Here is a 21585-nt window from a genome sequence, read left to right as displayed (position 1 = left end):
TTGCTACAACAAGCCTGAGAATTTATATACAGTATTTTATTAAATACAGACCTGTTTTTTTAGGTCAACAAGGCTTCAATGGTCTGTAATTAACATTTTGTCACTTTCGGTACAGGTTTTGTACTAAAGAAGAGTAAGTCAGAAAATTATTGTGTGATTTTTATGGAATTTGGAAACCAGTTGGAGGAATTTGCCTACTGTATATTCTTAAGGAAATTAATTTTTAATTTTCAAATTATAAACTTTTTCCACCTTAAAACAATTTTCATGGAATAAATTACATTTGTAAAGGTATACAGTATCTATATATACAGTAATTATTATTTTTATATTTATTCACATGAGGATATTTATGAAGATCTAATTAAAAATGAGATGTCTAATGTCTAAAATGTACGAGAATATGTGCCAACCTTTAGGGTGCACAAACCTTTTCTCTACACTGTCTTTGGTGACTGTTTCTCAGAAATATTGGCTTTATGTTCTCAAAATTGAAAAAGAGGATCCTACAAATCAGTTTCCCTTGGGATGATCATCCATAGAGCTTGATAGAATGTCTTCAGGGAATTGTCACTATGGAAAGAAAGATTATCTTTAGATTTGCTGCATATGGGACAGTCCTTTATTCTACTCTATATTTTCTTCAACAAATATTCTGCTTTAGCTACTAATACCACTTTTCAATCAGTTCAAGAAAAATCACCTGTAAAATTACAAAGTATGAAATAATTAAATGCAGTAAGTTACTAAGCTGCAGTCAGAGAACTCACTTCAGAACTTCAGAACACTTCAGAACAAGGATTTTCCTGTAGTTGGCTAGTTTTCTACCATGGCTGCCCTTTCAGATTCAATTTAAGGGGAAAGAAATGTGGTCTAATTGATTGTGTGCAAATGGGACACAAACAGTATTCAGCACAGTTTCAGGTTATTCCTGCTACTTTCCCATATGATTAACTATTAACTACTGAACTGTATATGTTAGATTAGCCACTCCACACAGCTCTTTGGTTAAAGTGTAACGTCAGCATCAGGCAGGGAAATGATAATAAGGCAGTTATTTTCAGCACAAGAAAAGCAGCTTTGCTTCTGTGAACACCTCACAGCACTGTGCTGAGATAAGGTTTCTTAGCAACTATTGCGATCAGGAGCTCGTTTTTAATCATTTTGTTTCCTTTTCTATTTCACAGTCTTGTTTCCTTTTCAGTTCCAGGTAGGATATATTTTTCTTTGTGGTTTTTTAATGTGTTTTCTTTTATTTTGGGGGTGAAGTGTATTTTTCTTTTCCCATGCGTCAGTAATAATATTGTCTAAGCACAGCAGTGACAGCTGCTTGTAGCTGCCTTGTTCCTCATTAGACTTGTTAACAGTTCCTATAATTCAGCCTGATTTATGATAAAAAGGCAAAAGTGCTGTTGATTTCCAGCTGACACCTGAAAGTGCTGATAAGGCCTCCCATAAGTCATGTTCAATTTGTCTTTTTACTGTTAGATTCCTAGTTGGTATATACTTTGGTATGACTGCTACACAGAGTCTTATAGTGCAAAAAAAGAATGTAGTAAAGTAATGTTATGACAACTGTGTACCAAGCTGAAAACAAACTACAAGAATTATCACAAGGTTGTAATAAACTATGAAAAACAGACATATTTAGCTTCTTACCATACAGTTGTTACTATATTATAATCTAAATGTGAATAACTGTAATTACTACTAAAAATAATCATCTGTATCTTACTTTTGAAAAAAATCTTGCTACTACCAATAATAATACTAAAACGACTATATATAATATTACTTATTTTAGTATACTAATAATAATGTATTATTACTGGTAATAATAATTATTCAGTGATTATTACCACGCTTTTCTCGTAATACTTTTTTCACCTGGACTTAAACAAGAAGTGTAAATTGGCAAGTAAGTATTCTAATGGATAAATCTAAACAGGAGAACAAAAGTGTCTGTTCCACGTTGGTCTGTTAGTTTTATCATCATTATTTTAAATAATTTAAATTTAAAAATTATCTTTATTGAAGGCAAGATACATTCAAAAACAGGTATTTATCACATAGTTCTAAAGTTGCAACATTTTAAAAAAGAATGCAACATGAGAGAGTATATAGTACAGTTCTTATAGAACAGGAGATACAGCAATGTACTGTAAAGCACATGAATAGTAAATATACTGGAACCTACTAACTGATTTTCCATGATCCATTTTTTTCACAGCACAAACTCAAGATGCCTAATGTGTGAAGTCAAAGACTGGTGTCTACTTTGCAGCTCCTGCAGTTTTTCTGGTTTCCTTCTGGCATTTTTTCGGTTGCAGTGCCACCAAAGGTCTAAAGGTAGATACTGCATGCTGGAGTACACACAAATAGAAAACAAGCAAATGATAATCTTAAATGCACATGCTAATTCTCCTAGAACATCTCCAATATTTCTCTACATCTGCAAAAACTATCCACCACACTTACATGCAGGTTTTCACTAGTATGACTTAAATTGCTGCCAGCCACTGTTGTCAGCCGCTGTTGAACTGGAGCACATAAGGCAAATAATGTTTAAAAACTGTGATATTGAGAAAGTTTGATTAATAATCTTTACCTGTCTTTTCATAGCATTACAGTATATATGCATTGTAAGCAGTTCCTAGATAAAACTGAAAATCACAAAATGCAAAATGTCTCACCTGACTGCAGCTTCATTTCTCTTGCATTTAATGAATGGAAAAAAGGTATTACTTTGTCATTTTCTGTTTAAACTGTTTGAAGCATTGGTCTTAACAGAGCCCTATTCTTAATGAAATATTAAAAATGTTATGATATTTTAGATATTAAGTGTTTTAATAAACTATAAATAAAGCATAAGTTGGGCTGAGGATATTTTATAAAATACTGTATATAAAAGTATACAGAAAAAAAGTATGTTAATTTCTATTTAAAAAATACACACTTACAAGTGCCTTACAAATGTATTATGACCCTTCCTATACTGTCCCATTTTATGAAATTACAAAATTATGCTGGCACATTTATCAAACTTTAAAACCTGAATCGTCTTGGGTTGAAGAGTTGGTGTCAGTCAGGATTTTTTGTATCAGAAGTAACGCTTTGCATTTAGACCAGAATGTTCCAGTTTTGTCTTATTTGACCACAGAACTTTCTGCCACAAGTCTGCAGTATCACTTAAAGTTTTGTCTCACATGTTTTTGTGTGGAGTGACTAGGATATTGTCCCATTTCAGCCAATAAACTATGTAACTTTGTCAGAGTTGCTATTGGCTATATGGTTTTGGCTATATTTACATATTGTTTTGTAAATCCATTGATTTTGGTTAAATTGTGAATAAATGTATTTGAATATATACATATATCTTGTAAATATGTATCGAGGATGTTTCTTTACGTTTCTTTCAGCAAGGTTACCAAAGGATTCAGTTCTTTATTTCTTTTAAACACCATATGAATAAATTAATCTGCATACAATTATAAACATGACCTTTTGGGAACTTGACTCTTATTATTATTAAAAATAATAAATACATTCAGGTTTGACAGCCGGACAGAATCACAGATTACACTGGAGGGGGTAAAAGTACATACGGGGTGGAGCGGTGGCACTGTGGCTAAGGATCTGCACCTGTGGCTGGAAGATTGTCAGTTCAAATCCTGTGGCTGGCAGAAGAATCCTACTCTGTTGGGCTCCTGAGCAAGGCCCTTGACCCCAGCTGCTCCAGGGGTGCTGTACATTGGTGACCCTGCACTCTGACCCCAAGCTTCTCTCCCTGTCTGTGTGCCTCATGGAGAGCAAGTTGGGGCATGTGAAAAGACAAATTCCTAATACAAGAAATTGTATATGGCTAATAAGTGATCTTATTTTATATAGAGAAAAGGCAGCCACGATCTCCAGTAACAGGACAAGTGGCGCCAGAGAGAAGACATTGAGGACCTGTGCTGCTGTTCCAAAATGTCTTTATATTCGCTGAACTAGTATGAAAGCTAGGTTTTGCTGACACTTTCTGTTCAAACATATTTCAGCCCCCTTAACGCAAAAAAGTCGTTTGCATTAAAATCTGCCAGGCCTTTCTTTGTTCGTTATATATTGTTACAGTACTTGGTAACGAGGACATATGAATTCTATTATTAATGAAAGTGCTCAAAGCTCAAAGATTGTCTTTAAAGTAATCTAAGTAAGCTAGTCATGGTTTAGTAATGAGCTACGTCAGCTAGGATGAAAGTGTTCACTATCTCCCGTTATTTTCAAATAATATCGTTGATATTATCGTTATTATTGATCCTATGTTAGAGGGAACTTCAATACCCTCGTCTGCTTCAGCCGTAAAACGCCCGCAGAGATAATGCGAGTACGACAGCATTCAAAGCCCACTGCTTACTCTATGTGTATTTTGCCGCGGAGCTGCTCCAGCATATATTAATCACTGCAGGTGGCCTAACAGTTTCATACAACGTAAAAGACAAAAGTAATAATTATTCAACCTAAATTGGAGCACATCAGTCCTGCATTAGTGGTTATTAAAGTCTGGTGTTGATATACGGAAGATCAGTTTGATGCGTTTGAAAAATGCAGCTCGCAGTTTTCTGAAGCTAGTTTAATGAGGTTTGTTTCCCTTCTCTAAATGAAACTTTGCTTTGCATGGCACTAACCCTGACAATGGCTGGAAACCTTTAACTGTGTGCTCTCTGGTGTGTTCCCCAGATATGAATGCAGATGACACATACAGTAGCATTTCCAAATGGACGACCTGACTCCACAGTGTAACAACTCCAGTCAAGAATATCCCTGCAGTAAGTTCAGTCGCCTTTGGATTTTGTGGCTAAAGGCCGTGGACTAGATACAATTTGATTCAATCTGGACCCTGCCTGTGTCTGCATTATAATATCCAGGCAAAGCAATGCTAAATGTTTAATTTCATAGGATTTCAAAACCCTGATTATAAAACTCAGATCCTGTGGAATGTCTTCATACCAGTAGCGTTTTTTAAATGGGTGTAATTAGGGTTGTCATCCTTCAGCCCTAGACTCCCGGAACATGAACAGGTTTCCTAAATTACTAATAATTAGTGTATGAGGTGAGGCACATGATACTTTAATTGGAATTCTCAATAGTATTTCTTCCTTTAAACATGCTTTAAGCCATGGTTCTCCAAATGGTCCTGAGACCACTTATTTGATTAGTCTTATAGGCCTTAAAGATCTTGTTCCTCAACCATTTCTAAGCATTTAGCATTGTTTTTTTGTTCTCTAAATTACCTAACATCTGGTTTGGTATATGTTATATATGGGCTATTTATAAAATGGTAATTCCGGTGCGATTGGCTGACGCTTTCGAAGCCGTGCTATATTCTCTGATATACGCACACCCCGGAAGAAATTCTGACTTTTTACTGTGTGATAAAGAAACATCAATGCGCTGACCGATAAATAACGGTCAAATCAAATCAATCGCATAGGCTTTTAAAGATTACTCAGGTATTAGATACATGTATCTTCTTCTACTTTATTTGTTGCGCTGGTGAGTTTTTGTGCTCTCGTTGAATGATAGTGTCGCGTAGTTTAAATCATTTTCATTCTTAGAAATTATCAAACGCTCGATTAAAAGCAAGGGAGATTATGTCTTTTATAGATATAGCGAGAGTTCGCTACGGCATTACTGGAAACCCAATTTTAACGACAAAGCGCTGGAGTGATATCCTGACAGGCACCGAGGCCAGCACCGGTGGGAGCACTCCCGCAGCGAAAATAAAATGCCTGACGAACTAGGGATTGGACAGTTTTTCAGTGCTTGTATGATCAATGGAAATGTTCAAATAAATGTGCTAAAGAAATAAATAAAAAACAAGTAATTTATTCCTTTATCATATCGGCTAGGGCTGAAAAGCATTGTTAATGTCCCCTCTTTAATCGTTAATGTTATTTATGGCTGTGTTTCTGCGTTACGTAGCAACGAGGGACTATATTCTCAGGCGGAGGAACGTAAAAGCTTAATTTTCGTGTTAATTTTTTTAAATTAAAGTTCATTCTATACAGCAATCGCATATTTTGGGACAGTTTTATAAAAGCAATAAGGCATTCGAGGCCTGTGCTATATCGTGAATATAGCCACAGTTAAAAGGGGTAACGCCTTTTAACTATGACTATATTCACGATATAGCACGGCCTCCCGTGCCTTATTGCTTAAATATCTTGACCCCCTCTCTTGTAAAGCTGTTATTCACTTTGAATGTAGTTGATTTTAGTGTAGCTCGCTGATAATGGAAGTATTGTCAGCCAATCAGTAACAATCACTTATGTTTTCCACCAAATAGGATACTGTATGTAACTGCTCATTGGTCCATGTACTGTATACTGCCACTAAATGAAATGGATTTACCCCACAGTAGGTCATGTTGATGAAATATAAAGTCCTGTACCCCTCAACAATGTTTGGATAACAAAGTCAAAACTATTTCATAATGCAGTCAAAATCTGCATTTGTGATTACACAATATGAACAAGTAAAATACAAACTTTTTATTTCATTTTTTATTTCAAAATTTCATTTTTGGGGTGATTCTACGCAGACACTTACTGTAACTGTATTAGGACAAAAAATACTTAATGTTCGACCAGTGGTTTCATGTTAGTTTTAGATGCATTCACTTAATGTAAATTTGAGAATTAAAAGTGAGGTTGACTTTTTTTTTAATCCACACTTTCCTTCACTTTTGTCAAGATTTGTCATGGTCTCTGTCCATTACACATTATTATTAAAAAACTTTCCTGGCTCATCTTTGTGCTAACAGGGACATTCTTAAGTGTTGGACACGCATATCCATCTTTGAAACTGGCTTACTTGTCTTTAAACTTCCTGAGACAAAAAGTGAACCGCACAGTATTTTGTTTTGGTCTTCATGTTGATATGATTGGATGAACTTTTAATTTTGTAATTAAAAAAATTACACGTTCCTCTAATTGATGTGGTATTAATAATATAGTTTTGCTTTGTTTATGGAAATCCAGATGACCAAGGCACTCAATATGCATTGATCATCATCCCAGTATTCTTGGGAGTGACTACTGTCCTCACCATCACTCTGATTCTCTGGAAGACATGCTGCAGGAAATGGGAGCAGGAGAGAGCTCTTATTGCTTCCCTGCAAGGTACGTCAAACTGTAATATTTGTTTATGACTTAAACTAGGAACATGCTTATATTCTGCTCCCAGATGGTAAATACTTACTGTACATATTACTTTAGCTAATGTGAATAGAGTATCACAGTACTATAGGAAAGTCTCTGCACTGAACTGGCTAGCTGTGGGTTCAAGTCCCTACTGCAAAGTGAGATACTTTACTCCAGTTGCTCCAGTCCACTCATCTGTATAAGTGGCAACCAGCATTGATGGAGGGTATTACCTTAGAGATGAGACTAGGGTCTCATCTCTAAACATCATGGTAAACACCATGGAAACCAGGATGTGTTCTGTGGTTCAGGTATGGAAATTCCTTACCTATCAATTTAGAATTCCAACTGATGCCACTGGGACATATATATCTATATTGTGAACTCAAATCACTGCATTTAGATGGGATCATACATCCATGTTACATTTTCAAAATCACTTTTGAAAAAAACTGAAACTCTGCTGAATGTTATTCACTGGGTTAAGCTCTAAGTTGATGCAACCAACTGCTCCACTAAGATAATGTGAAAACAATAACAAGTAGAAATTAATTCCAAAAAATAATAATGCTTTAAGTATTGATATGTCCTAATGTGTGTGAAGAAGAGGAGGACAAGGTGGGAATAAGAGAAAGATAAATGGATAATGTAAAACAGCATTTACAGTATTACAACTCATCAGAGGCAAAAACCTGAATCATTTCTTTATATAACCTTGATTTCTCTGAATACAGTTCAAGAACATGAAAAGGTCACCAACTTGTTTGATTGCTAGTAGCTGTTTCTTGTAGGAAGTCAGAGCATTAAGTTGATAATACATCTGTCTGATTTATTAAAACATTTAAAGATAGGTTAATTATTCCTTTGAGAAAAGGAAATGAGCTGCACATCACAATCTTGATGCATTTTATAAGGTAGTGATAAAGTGATAATGGTTACCACCAGCTTTTATATTAACATTTGTGGATGTGCTCAATAATATGGTAGGGCCAATACCAGAGTGCAGCCAGGCTCTGCCCATAATTTCAATAGCTTATTTAGCTGCTGGGAGTGTTCAATAGGTGGCAGCTCCTGTAAACTGTAAACAGATTCACCACTATCATCATTATTTAATTCACTCCTACTACACCTGGTTTTCTGTGATTTAATAATTTGATTGCTTCCTGTTGGTAAAATCTAGCCACATAATTAATCAAAATTACTCAAAATACTGCTGTGATTAGTATTAAATACTAACTTGACATTCACTCCTGTGGTTTGTACCCTTTTGCCTGTTCTGTTGAGCAAGTCTGTAATACTGAAAGGCCTTTGAAGCACCAAAGGGAGTGATGATGACATCCAGCACTTCCTCTCTTTACAAGCTTCTTTGTTGCCTGCTATTGTAGACAAACCCCCAGTCAGTTCAGAGAGTGGGTATGTGGCCATGGCCGCTGTAGCACACACCCTGCTGCCTGTCAGAGACCCCGGGCTGCAGCAGTGGGAGATACCAGGGGACACTGCCATCGAGGACCTGGAGTTCCTCTGCAGCGGGAGATTTGGGCCTGTTTGCAGAGCGAAGTTAACCCAAGGGGGCAGCTCTACTGCCGTGGTTATTAAGACTCTGAGGGGTATGTTTGATTTCCTATGTGGGCAGAAAGAGCACTGTTTGTATCAGGAGTCTCAAATTTCTTGACTATGAAGGATTTTTGGATGTTCATTCTAGCTTTTGTCAGAATAGCTCATTATTTGAAATGTTTTTTTTACTCTTGTTCTCTTATGAAGCCTTAAAGAGAATGATATTTTAATTACAGCTAATCCTACCCGGTTAAATACCTTTAAAGTGCATTTATCTGCATTTATTCCCAGAAAATCTTATGATCTTATGGAAAGAAGTACAGGTAAATGACTGTACATTTTACTAGTGCAAAATGCTACTTTTTCCCTCAAAAGCTATTTAATTTGTTTGGCCAGTGAGCGCCTGTTTTGTTTTTTCTTATGTGATTTTTTTCATTTAGGGAACAATAAATTATATGGATTACATAAAAACATTCTGAAGATTATTCTAAAGACTGGGAAACTGACTTTATTCATAGATCAAGGATAATGTTCACCCCCTTACATTCCATGAAAATATCTAAAAATTAATCCAAATTTATCTTGAATTTCTACTGAGGGTTTTTTTCTTGACTTTTGTCCCTGTTGTTTCAGACAACAGTACCACCAGTAAAGCCAAAGAATTTGTAAACTGGATCCGTTTCTGTGCTAGAGTGTGTTGCCACGACAACCTGGTGAAGATGATGTTCTGCCAGACAGAGCTCTGGCCGATGTACCTGATCATGGAGGCCTGCAGCCCAGGGAACCTGCTGCACCTCCTCTGGGAGCTGAGGAAGGTAAGGGTAGAGGAGCAGAAGCCCTAGTGCTGCAACACCTGCCCCAGCTCCAGCCTCTGGAGGGAATATGACAGCTGCAAAGTAGTTAATTATTTTCTTTGAGAAGTATTGACATTCAAAGTCCTAGGAAATCAAAATTGTGTAAAGCAGTAAAATTCCTTGTTTGTGTCTTTTAATTAAATCTAACTGAGTTAGAACCACAAATACACAAAGTCTACAAAGAGTCTTGAATTAATGAAAGCTTGCGGTTTGAGATTTATAATTAGTACAATAAATTACAATTGTTTTTTATAATTATTGGGGTGGGGTCTGGAAATTAACTGTGGAAAATTGATTGTATTTATCTCTTTGTGGGGGCTTTGCCAACAACTCTTATTATATTGTATTTACTATTTCAAACTCCACTCAAATTAAACGTCATTGAGGGTGAAAAGAGACATGAAACAAATATATGTCACGCCCTCTGCAGCCAGAGGGCGCTCCTTCTCTGTCCTGTCTCTCATTTCCGGTTCTTTGCTGTCTTTCCGGTGTTTCTCTCTCTCTGGGGCTATATATTTTTGGGTCTTTCATTCTGCCTTCACTCAGCATTGACGTTCAGATGTCCTGAGACCCGCTTAACACCAGGTCACCCCACGTCCGCTACCTGAGGGTACAGGTTTCTATACGGCATTCCGTGAACAGCTGAACCTGGGCTAACCCCTGTCTCGCCACTACGCATAGGGTCTTTTCGCTCTCCTGTCATTCTACGGTTCGTCCCTTCCGACATCCGTGACAATATATTGGCATTTTTAGATGTACTGTAAATTGCTTTTATATGGTCTCATTGTCTGCTTGTCAGGAGATCCTATGTTTGTGGGAATTCAATCCCAAATTTTGTACCTATATTGATGATGATAATATACAATATACACACACTCACATATAACATTGTTTTCATGAAGAAGCAAGTAATATAATGAAAAGAACAACACATGATTGAAGATATTATTTAAAAAATGAGATACTACTTTCCTTGACTAACTTGACTAAAAAGGATAAACTCTATTAGCTGAAACTTTGGTATATTGTATGTCATGTTATGTAGTGATAATTTATAGCCATAATATGAAATCAAGGAAAAAACTACTTTTAAATTAACATCCATCCATTTGCAAACCACTTCATCCCATTTAAGGTTCTGGGGAAGCTGCAGTTGATCCCAGCAAGCAACAGGCACAAGGCAGATCACACGCTGGACAAGATGCTAGTCCATCCCAGCACAGACACACAGATAGACACACACGCGGGCACAAGGTAGGGTACATCTTGGACAGGATGACAGTCCATGACAGAGCACACACTGACATAAAAACAGACACTCACTCATGGCCAGTTTTCCCAGATTGGATTATGGCAGGGAACTGTTGTACCTGGAGGAAACCTAAGGGAACACTAAGAGAACATACATGTGGCTCTGTGGCTAAGGATCTGTACCTGTAGCTATAAGGTTGCTGGTTCGTATCCTGTGGCTGGCAGAGGAATCCTACTGTACTCTGTTGGGCCCCTGAGCAAGGCCCTTAACCCCAACTGCACCATATAAATGGCTGACCCTGTGCTCTGATGCCCAGCTTCTCTCCCTGTCTATGTGTCTCATGGAGTTGGGGTATGAGAAAAAGAGACAAATTCCTAATATAAGAAATTGTATAAGGCCAATAAAGTGATCTTATCTTATCCAAACTCCACATAGATAGCACCCCATGTCCAGAATTGAACCCAGGGCCCTAGTGCAGCAGTGTAGGCCTTCAATTAACATACAATTGTTAAAAACTGCCAGGTCAGTAAAGATGGCTAGAATTCATCTGACTTTACATGATTTATTTATTTAATTTATGTGTCACCCCACCTGAACCCCAACTTTATATAAAAATTATACTTTGTATACTCATTATACTTATACATTTCAGTGGAGGATGTGAAGTTTCAGAAAAGTACTGCAAAACACTCTTTCGGTTACTTAACTGAATTGTCATACTTGATTTCATATATGACAAAGAAGCAGCTTAGAAAACATTTTCAAACTTCAATTACTGATGTTTTTTCAGTAGCCATTATTAAAATGATGATCTGGTTTAGTTTATCCAAGTTGTTGAAACATGAGATGAGGCTTTTTAAATCCTTTATCCACAGGGAGTTTAAAAAACTGAAAATGTTGCCTTATTCATGTGATTGAGTCTTTCTGTGCCAAATTCAGATTCAAAGAGCTTTATTGTAATAACCAATGAATTACAGTGCTGCAAAGATTATGCAAATAACACAATGTTTACAGATGCTGGAAGTACAAACGTTACATAAGTACAAACAGTACATATGTCACAGGCTCACAGTCTGTTTCTAATGCAGTGACAGGAGATCACATACTGAGCTGTGGCTCTATTGAGGCTCCTTCCCAGTAGGATTGGAAGCTGTCCTGATTCAGGAAAGTGTGGAAATTATGGAATTAGATTTGTTTTTTTATTCCAGCTGGCTCATCTTAAAATAAGGTGTCTTTCAGGAATCTTCAGTCCTGTTTTAATCCCAGAGGAGAGCTTGTGGAAGCAATGTGGAAAGAGTTTCATTATGTGTGTGATGAAGAAAGGCGTTACATGTGTGTCATGATGAGAGAATAGAGATTTATCATAACGAAGCATGTTGTACAATGTTAGAGACTAGTGTCTCTCTAAGACAGCTGGTAGTCCTACACCCAGTCTTTAGAAAAGTATTGTCTTCAAATAATGAAATATTAGTTCTGAAATATTTTCAGCTCAGTTCCATCCCATTCTCTAACAGGGTTTTGATGAGAGTATGGTGTGTGGGATTAAACTACAGTACATATGATCCACTGGTCCCACTAGTTTCAGTTAGTATTGTGATGTAAGGAATTTTCCACGCCAGGGAAGATGATACAGTAGAAGGTGTACTGTACTCGTGATCCCAAATATTTTGACCAGAGAACACCATTAAATTGATTCTTCATGCATGTCAAGATGTACAGTACAGTATATAATTAAAAAGATTTAAATTTAATTATGAGCTCAATTCTAGGCTCAATTAGGCAAAAACAATAACTTTAACTGCACAGTGTCAGATTATTTCCTTTTAACCATGTTTGTATTTTGAATATAAAGAAAATGAATCTCTTGGCTGAGTGTTTATAGAATGCAGTTATTTGCTTAAGTAATATTGTACGTATGCCCAGCTAGTTTTTGTCAAGCTGAATATCAGATTGTTCCAGTATACAGCATATAAAGCTTTAGATTGGAGAAGTATTATCATGATGGTTCTTATTTGTCCATAACAATTACTTGTATGAGGAATAATCAAAAATATTGGTGCAGAATTTTAGATTACCTAAGAAATGTTAAAGCAGGAAAACTACAAGTACAGTATCTTTGCTGATACTTTTAATTATTCATCCATCCATCCATTTTCTGACCTCTTTATCCAATACATGGTAGCAGCAGAGCTGGAGCCTATCCCAGCAACCAACAGGCTCAATACAGGATACACCTTTGATGGGATTGCAGTTCATTGTGTGGCACACAGAGACACAAACACACACACTCACACCAGGACCGGTTTTTCAGAAACCAATTAACCTACCAGTATGATTTTGGACTATGTGAGGAAACCGGAGCACCTGGAGGAAACTCACATCAACACAGGGAGAACACGCAAACCCCAGAAATTGAAACCAGACCCCTCCTTTGTGAGGTAGCAATGCCAACCACTACACCACCATGCTGCCGTTAATTATTCAAAATTAGCATTATTAAACGAACATGCAGTTTTATGTTTGAGCAACAGTATTAGATCTCCTGCAATTTGTTACACAAGAGTTCCAAAAAAGTTTGTCATTCTATTTGCGTAGTTGGTGCACATTAATATATTCTGTGATTTTTAACCTGTGTTCCCTCATTACTGCAGGATCTGGCTATCCCGGATCATACGTGATATGAAGATATCTACCGTACTTCTTGCCACATGATTTAAACCATCTGTCCTCTGGATGTTTTGTATGTTTTCCAGAGTGATGGTGAAAGTGTGGATCAAGTCCATGAATTCTCTGAGACGTCCGTGTATTGCATTGGCAAGCAGGTGTTAGCCGGGCTCGTAAGTTGGACCACTGGTTCTCTACCAGTAACAATTCCAAAAGCCAAAAAAGGTTGAGCTTCCTTTAGGTACTTTATATGGCTAGCGGCGATATCACCCTCTAGCTCACAACTGATAACCCACTGCAACTAAGCAGGTGTGATTTTGGCCAGTACCAGGATGGGAGATCTCCTAGGAAGAACTAAGGTTGCTGCTGGATGAGGTGTTAGTGGGGCCAGTAGGTGGCGCTCACCCTGTGGTCTGTGTGGGTCCTAATGCTCTAGTATAGTGACCGGGACACTATACCGCAAAAAGGCACCATTCTTTGTATGAGACGTTAAACCGAGGTCCTGACTGTCTCTACTCATTAAAAATCCCAGGGTGGTTCTGGGATTCTGGCCAAATTTCCCATTGGCCTTTACCAATCATCAACTCTTAATTCATTCTTAATTTAATTCATTACTCTGTTCTCCTCTCCACTAATAGGTAATGTGTGGTGAGTGTACTTGCGCACTATGACTGCCATCGCATCATCCAGGTGGTGGTGATTGATGGTGGTGGGGAGTCCCCATTACCTGTAAAGCACTTTGAGTGGAGTGCCCAGAAGCGAGCTATATAAGTATGAGCAATTATTATTATAGATGCTGGTTCCATGTCTGTCCTTGACTGTGGTCTCAGTGACAATCCTGGCTGGCCCAGCCACCCATCAGCAACATCTCAATTCTGACACCCTCCCAGCTTCTTATGAAACTGTGAACGATCTAAGATTCATCATCAGGTTTGAGGCTCACATGATGTCTTTAATCAACTTTGGCTACTGGGTCATTTAGGAATGAGTTTGGATGTTAAGATTGTTTAAAAATTCCTTTTTTGATTTCTATTGGAAATCCAAGGATGATGAAGGACAAATCAAAATTGATGTATCACAATATTCAAAATAATTATTTTCTTTCTTTGTGTTATGGGTCTCCTTGGTTTCTTTTTACTAGAAAGGTTTATGTTTGAAACCGAAACAATGTCTAGGAAGATAACTTTAAATATCCTATAGAGGATTTCAGTCAGGAACACCTGAATTTTTTGCAGAACAGTATTTAATTTGCCCACCAGGTGGCAGTACCACCTAGAAAATGCTACTCTAAATAAGTGACATCTTGGTTAACATTATAAAAGAGCACCATTTTATATACCATCAAGGGTTTTAACATGGAGGTTAAAGAGGCCTCTTCTGTTGCTTTTAGGACTATTTGGCATCAGAGCAGAAGCTAATACATGGCGATGTTGCAGCGCGTAACGTGCTGATCAACAGCAGGCTTGGTGTGAAGATCTCGGGCCTGAGCCTGGCATTCGAGGTCCAGCAGACTGGTTGTGTGTCAAGCAGGAGCGCAGCAGTGGTGCCCGTGAAGTGGCTGGCACCCGAGAGGATTATGAAGCTGCCCATGACGGTAAAAAGTGACATGTAAGAACCTTTCTACTTCTCTGTTAACTAGCAGTGTACATATTTGAAGACATTAGTGATAAGGTTAAACATCAGTCAATTGCAGAAGCTTGTATGGTCACATTTTGCGGTGATGTGAAAAGACATGAGATTTATTACAATTCATCAGTTAAGAAACTTTGCACCTCCTGTATATTGTGACATCATTAACAAACAATTTTACATTACATTATAATATCTCTGAATTTCAATGCATTTAGTACACTTCTCTTCCAAAGCAGGCTCTTCTCCTGAAAATCTTTTGCTTGTGACCTTTCTCAATGCCTCTATGTGATCAATAATAATCATGTTTGGCAAAGGCTGCTCTGCAGATTTTGGTAGTAGTAATTTGATAGTAGTAGGTGGGGATGATGTCCCAAGGTGTAGTTTTCAGAAACTGAAATCCCACCTATTGTGAAGACCAAACTGAGTTCTCATGCCAAAGTTTCAAAGATAAGTGAACTAAATATTTTGAAGTTAAGGGACAATACATAAATTGAAAAATTTCCAATTTTCCAATTCCAATATTTTTCACAATTCCCAAGTACCTTGTAAAAACAGATACAGTATGGATTGTGCAATATCAAATCTTCCAAACACTGCTGAGATTGCACAAATGTGTTCTGAGATTTATATTAAAGGTAGATGATGGAGGATATGTAGTAAGAATTGTAGACAAGCTTTCAGTGTGGCTATGAAGCCCAGTGCTATAGAAACCAAGTATCATGCATGCTGTTACAGTCTATTACTAAGCAGGTCAGTATACAATTCTCCTGAAAATCTCTTAATTGTGACCAGTATAATATTCGGTATAATATTATCTGCACCCGAAATCAAAATAATTGCCATCTTGCCTAATTAACATACAATCCAAGTCACCCAAGTCTAGTGCTAGAACAATGAACAATGAGCAAGTGACTAGTCATTTGGCACAAATTAATTATTGATGCACAATTTGCCCAAGTCCATTTTGTATTTATTGTCTTATTTCCGTATACTGCAGTGTATCTTTTCATGGGTTTGAAAAAAAAGACCAATTTTTAAATAAACCTGACACCAAAATGTCCCGCGTGCCTTAATTTCTTCCTCTTCAAGAACTCTCTGTCATTGTTTAGCCTACAGTAGAAAAAATAAGAGACAAGGGATAAAAAAATTAGGTTCTTTAACCATTAGGATGTCTGTTCAGCCAGGCAGCTGAGACATCTTGCAAGTCTTCATTTTGAATGAGAAACTGAGGCTATAAATCAACCTCTGTCATTCCATAATGGAACAAGAATCAAGGATGTGACATTGAAATTCTTACTTGTTAAAATCAGGATTGCCTGTAATGGGGGAACCATCTACTACAGTGTATAATTTTTATGCTTATTTTTTATCGTTTTAATCTTTGCATCTTTCTAGATGGTCATTCGGAATCCTCCTTTATGAACTAATTACTTTAGGTAAGATATGTCTATGTATGTCTAAGTTATGCCTGTCTTAATTATGTAACATCCTTCAATTCCAAAGTGCTGATTACTTTCCTTCATTGGAGTATGGTTGCTTAAAGAAACTTTCTCAGTATTTCATACTGTATTTTTACAGTAATACTGTACTTTCATTTCTTTCCTAAAAAGTCTTGTAGTTATCTGAACATGTACACGATTTACATACAAGTAGTGTTATTCTTAAAAATATAGCAGTATCATTCACCACATTTATTACAATTATTTACTGTATTATTCCTGTAATTTTTGTTTCTATTCATATACTAAAGTATTTCACATCATCTGCTTCCTAAATGCCATCTTGCATTCAGTGCAGGAGTGTGCCTTTGAGGCTGCTATCTATCACTCCACAGCTTGAAAAGCACTTACTACAGCTGCCTCTATTGTACCCAGCCTTTTCTCCTGTGTGTTGGAAGTAAAGCATAGCTCTAGCAAGAAATATTCATGTTTAACATGGTATTAGTTGATCCAGACATCTGATTACAGTGCTGAAGAATCAGCTCAAGTTACACACAATGTGAAGAGCTGTTGGTCACTTATTTCCTCCTAAGAACAAGATCACAGTAGAGCAGGACACAGACTACAAAGACAAAATAGTGTTTACAGCTTGCTAAGATTGTCTGAATAACAAAAGGTAGTATACTTTTCTCTAGGCATTTATTCACAGAATTTATTTATTTTGCATTCCAAATTTCTTTCTGAAAAAATACTGTAAGGAACTTAAGTTGACAAAGTCATTAGCAATACACTATTTTTGTGTTTCAGCATAAGAATTATTAATGTTTTTACAGATTTGCTTACTTTTTGTTGTTTTAATTTAATTACCTTACAAAACTAGAAAATTATATTTTCATGCAGTTTTATATAACCAATTACAATATGAAATGGTAATAAAAACAACTCATAATATTTCTATCACAATATTCTATATACAGTACCACCTTTATGTATCTCAAGTCTCTGGCATTGCTTAGAAACATGCATAGTGTGATGATAAAGAAATTTGTACGTACTGTACAGTCATTTTAAGATCATACCAAGAATGAGTGGAGGATTTTCGGTATACCTTGCTTAGGCTTAGTAAATCGATATTTTAACCCAACTGCTTACTGAAGAAGACCAGAGTTTGGATCTCATTACTGTGACTAGGAAACCTGTTCCACACACTCACACTTCTTTGTGAAATAAAATACTTCCTCTCTTTTTTAATCCTCTACAAATTTAACTAGTTTGCTTACTGCAGGCAGGTCTTAAACAGGTCCCTGCAGAATACTTCTGTATACTACTGCTTGCATTTGCCCATTTAGAGGTTATAATTCTAATATTGACTCTGTTTGTCTATTCAATAACCAGTTTTTGGTCCATGTACATACTGTATATGATCTGGGGACCACAAATATTGATATTTATCAATTTCTGATCTATATCCAATACTTGTAGGTTTAAATTGTTTCCTGAAAAACTATCATAGTAATACAATAGTAGTGTGTCTATTGTGATCTCAAATAATCAATTTAATTTTTGAAATAAAGTATTCAAGTAGTTTTCTTAAACTTCAGTTTGAAATGCAGCATCCAACCCAAAACTATCCATCTCTACAGGTACTCTAGAATTAACTCATCTAGGGTTCAAAAACACATTACAAGTCTAGTAAAGAACACAGTAAATCCAAACTAGAATTTAAAAGGTAACAATTTCAAGTCACCACTTTGGAAGTGGTGAGCACTGTGAACATCAACAGTTTTAAAATGTTTAAATTCTTCTGAAGACCTATGGGATTACGGAACAAGTTACCCAGCCATTACATTGAAGTCAATACTTTTGCTTCATTGATGAAAGTGGGGTCTTTGGATCAATTTACTAACAAGCTAGATGGGCTAAATAGCCTCCTCACATTTGGAACTGTTCCCTGTTCTCACACACAGCTTCTTCTTATTGTATTGTGAACTTAATCATTTCTAACTCTACTTCAAGTGCACATTTTAGGCGATTTTGATTAGTAGAGACTAACCTGACAACAGACTTTTATCTGCTTCCATGGGATTGTCTTCCCTCAGGGTCCCCACCTTATCCGGAGCTCAAACCCTTGGACACGTTTCCAAAACTACAGCACTATTACAGAATGAAAAGACCAGACCATTGTGGGGCCCCACTGTAAGTCCATAATGAAGGAAAATAAAACACTTTAAACACTAAATCACTTTTTTCTAAATCACCTTTCTGAAAGTTAAGAAAGTTGCATCATCCTTTGTATCCTAGCCTGTTGCACAACTCTCTACATTTGTTTTAATATCTGTCATCATATGTGTAAAATTTCTTTATTTACAGAAAATAAATCACCATAACTACTTAAGGTGGGTCACTCTATACCGCTTTCTTAAATACAACCAATTAACTGCTCCAATTCATTCTGTACATACAGTACTGTATGTTGATATCCGTTAATAGAGAAAAACTGAATTTATTGGTCACCTTTTGCTGTTACATCCTTCAAGCCCACTTTAAGAACTGATTCAGCCAGTCCCTCCCTTGCCTGTTTCCTGAGTGCCTGTCATACCATGTCTGTGCTGCATGTGTTTCTTCAAATATCTTAATCAGACATAGTATGGTGTTTTTTATATGAAAAACATAGTATGTCTTCTAGGACAAATGACCCCCCAATAAAAAATAGTTAGAATTCAAATGAGGTTCCATAAAACCTAGGGTTTCCAATATTGATGCACAAATCACCGTTAAGGATGAGAAAAGATAGGGTTTTAAGAACATAGTCATATCTTAATCTTTATTATTGGTTAATATTTCTCTGTGAAGACACATCTGCCTGTATAACACATCCGTGTCCTTTAGATCTAGTATTTTCGGCTTTTTATACACAAGTAACAAAAAGAATTCTGGGAAAGAAAACACAGATATAATTAAAGTAATTCATTATCCTGAACTACTGTTAGTGACAGGGTAAGTGTAGCACAGAACTGTTATTCTGTTATTGACTGCTTCGTTCTCCCTCACTGTAATACTGGTAAGAATAGGTGACGTCTCACAGATACTGAAAGCACTGCACAGTGCCCCTGTCCCTCCTGATTCTGAAGCCCTGCTGCTGTCTTCCAGGTATGACTTAATGAAGCATTGCTGGATGTGGCTTCCTCAGGACCGACCCTCTTTCTCAGCAGTAATCAAGCATCTGGATTCCTACATGTATCTGGCTGAAACAAAGATGCTTTGCAACAAGGAAAGCATGAATATGAACCAGTACAGTCTGATTGCAGGAGTGGTACTGTGAATTCTCAGACTGAGAACTAAGCACCAGGATCTGTACAACAATAAAGAGGTTCTTAGGAAAGTGTATTGGTATAAATTATGTTTTTGCACATTATAAGAACCAAAATAAATTGCTGTGGAAGTTAATGCCTTGGGGAAAAGGTTGAATAATAATACATTACTTTCTCATGTGTAATGTCACACTGCCTGTCTGCAAAATGTTGTTCTAAGTGGCAAAAAGAGAAAAAAATACTTATAATGTGTCTTTCCTGACAACTATATTCGATCTCAGAGACCCCCTTAAAAATACTTATAAAAATACAAAGCATCCCTGATACTTCTGGGCTTTGGTGTCAGAGACTGAGTACAGTACTAGTGTACAGCAGTTCCTGAACAATGAAGGCCAGAGCAGTAGTGAGTACAAGGAATACACAGCTTTCACCTGATAATACCTCCAAGTAGAGACATGTGAGGGTTATGCTGCCTGAAGCAGGTATTCGTACATTTACACATCGTTTCTGCTGCTTCAAAAACATACAGTATGAAGGAAGTGATGTAAAAAGTATTTGTTCTGTAAACATTACATAATGTTAAAGCACATTTTAAAGCTTTCAAGAATGTATACTCAGAGATAATAAAAATGTAAATATTGGAATCAATAGCATTTCTGTAATGATTTTTAAAAGCGTTTAGGTATATTAGTATTATTTTAACTAAAGTGTATAGTATAGCCATTTTCCTTTTGTAGAGTAGAAGAGTTTATGTCTCATGCTTGATCTCATTTCAATAAATGTCTGCATCTGTGATTGGGTGTGCTCTTCAGTAATAAACTGGTGAAGTTCATTCTTTAATCTTGGTCCAAAATCAGAGGTTCAGAATGTTCAATGTAATGTTTAAGGATTTGATGTATTTAAAAAAATGTGTTGTCTTCTGAACAGCATGACTGCAAAGTCTTTCACCTTTTTAAAATCCTTAATTAACATTTTTGTTTTACAGAAATACACATATGAATGTATGTATGGATTAGATGTAAATAAAGGGCAGAATGTAATGAGAATCACCATCTCTTGATATATAAACTAAGTATTGAGGTTGACAAATCTTATCTTGGATCTCTTTTTTGTTGTTTGTTTTTTGGATTCATTGCACAACTCACATGAATGTTTAGGACTTTTATTTTTTAGCCCTTGATTCTATTTTGAGAAATGGAGATAGCAGAAAGTATTGTGTATTAAAAGGGTCATAGCCTGCCATAAAATATCACAGAGGGCGTTGAACAGTGCAATGCAGAAACTGTACAGCAAATGTAAAGCGTGCATTTCTTCTTCTCAGTGTATAGAGAATAAGTAAATTACAAATACAAGTTTTCTTCTTAAGAGTTTTCACATTTATAATCACTGAATCAGAACCACTCAATATGAGACACATATTAAAGGTCATTAGATGCCAGAGCTTGTCATGAAAGAATGAGTTGCAATTGTAACCAGAACCTATTGTCCATTACTGGAGCACACCTCCACACATGCAGGTGGAAACCACATGGATAGGGCGATTTACAGAATACATACTGTATATAGGGGGAATGTACACTCCATACAGAAGGTGATGCAAACTGGAACTGAACCCAGGACATATACAACAATAATCCAATACAACAATAATACAATACCATATGCAAAAGAACATTCAAAGACATTACTCAATCA

The 21585-nt window shown here is 36.5% G+C and overlaps 1 protein-coding gene across 2 annotated transcripts; it reads left to right on the top strand.

The window, feature by feature from the left end:
* The first annotated feature begins 1071 nt into the window (after positions 1-1071).
* LOC148641877 (tyrosine-protein kinase STYK1) lies at positions 1072-20979 on the top strand. 2 transcript variants are annotated; one of them, XM_088617053.1, is made up of 11 exons: positions 1072-1210; positions 2231-2349; positions 4720-4808; positions 7023-7163; positions 8570-8791; positions 9372-9553; positions 13598-13681; positions 14899-15116; positions 16536-16576; positions 18679-18775; positions 19730-20979. In XM_088617053.1, the coding sequence occupies exons 3-11, from the start codon at positions 4757-4759 to the stop codon at positions 19899-19901; spliced, it is 1209 nt and encodes a 402-aa protein (XP_088473179.1). In that variant the 5' UTR covers positions 1072-1210; positions 2231-2349; positions 4720-4756; the 3' UTR covers positions 19902-20979. The 2 variants fall into 2 exon arrangements, with proteins under 2 accessions (XP_088473179.1, XP_088473180.1); XM_088617054.1 differs by lacking the exons at positions 1072-1210; positions 2231-2349; positions 4720-4808 and adding an exon at positions 5420-5492.
* Positions 20980-21585: the final 606 nt, after the last annotated feature.

The sequence above is a fragment of the Lepisosteus platostomus genome, chromosome 23 (assembly GCF_059453375.1).
Source record: "Lepisosteus platostomus isolate fLepPlt1 chromosome 23, fLepPlt1.hap1, whole genome shotgun sequence".
Classification (NCBI taxonomy): Eukaryota; Metazoa; Chordata; class Actinopteri; order Semionotiformes; family Lepisosteidae; genus Lepisosteus; species Lepisosteus platostomus.
This window is presented reverse-complemented; position numbering and strand designations above follow the sequence as displayed.

Coding starts and splice junctions, on each gene's coding strand:
- LOC148641877 (XM_088617053.1), top strand. CDS start 4,757: ATGGACGACCTGACTCCACAGTGTAACAACTCCAGTCAAGAATATCCC. Junction 9,554..13,597: donor TCCTCTGGGAGCTGAGGAAG/GTAAGGGTAGAG, acceptor TATGTTTTCCAG/AGTGATGGTGAAAGTGTGGA. Junction 16,577..18,678: donor TTATGAACTAATTACTTTAG/GTAAGATATGTC, acceptor GTCTTCCCTCAG/GGTCCCCACCTTATCCGGAG.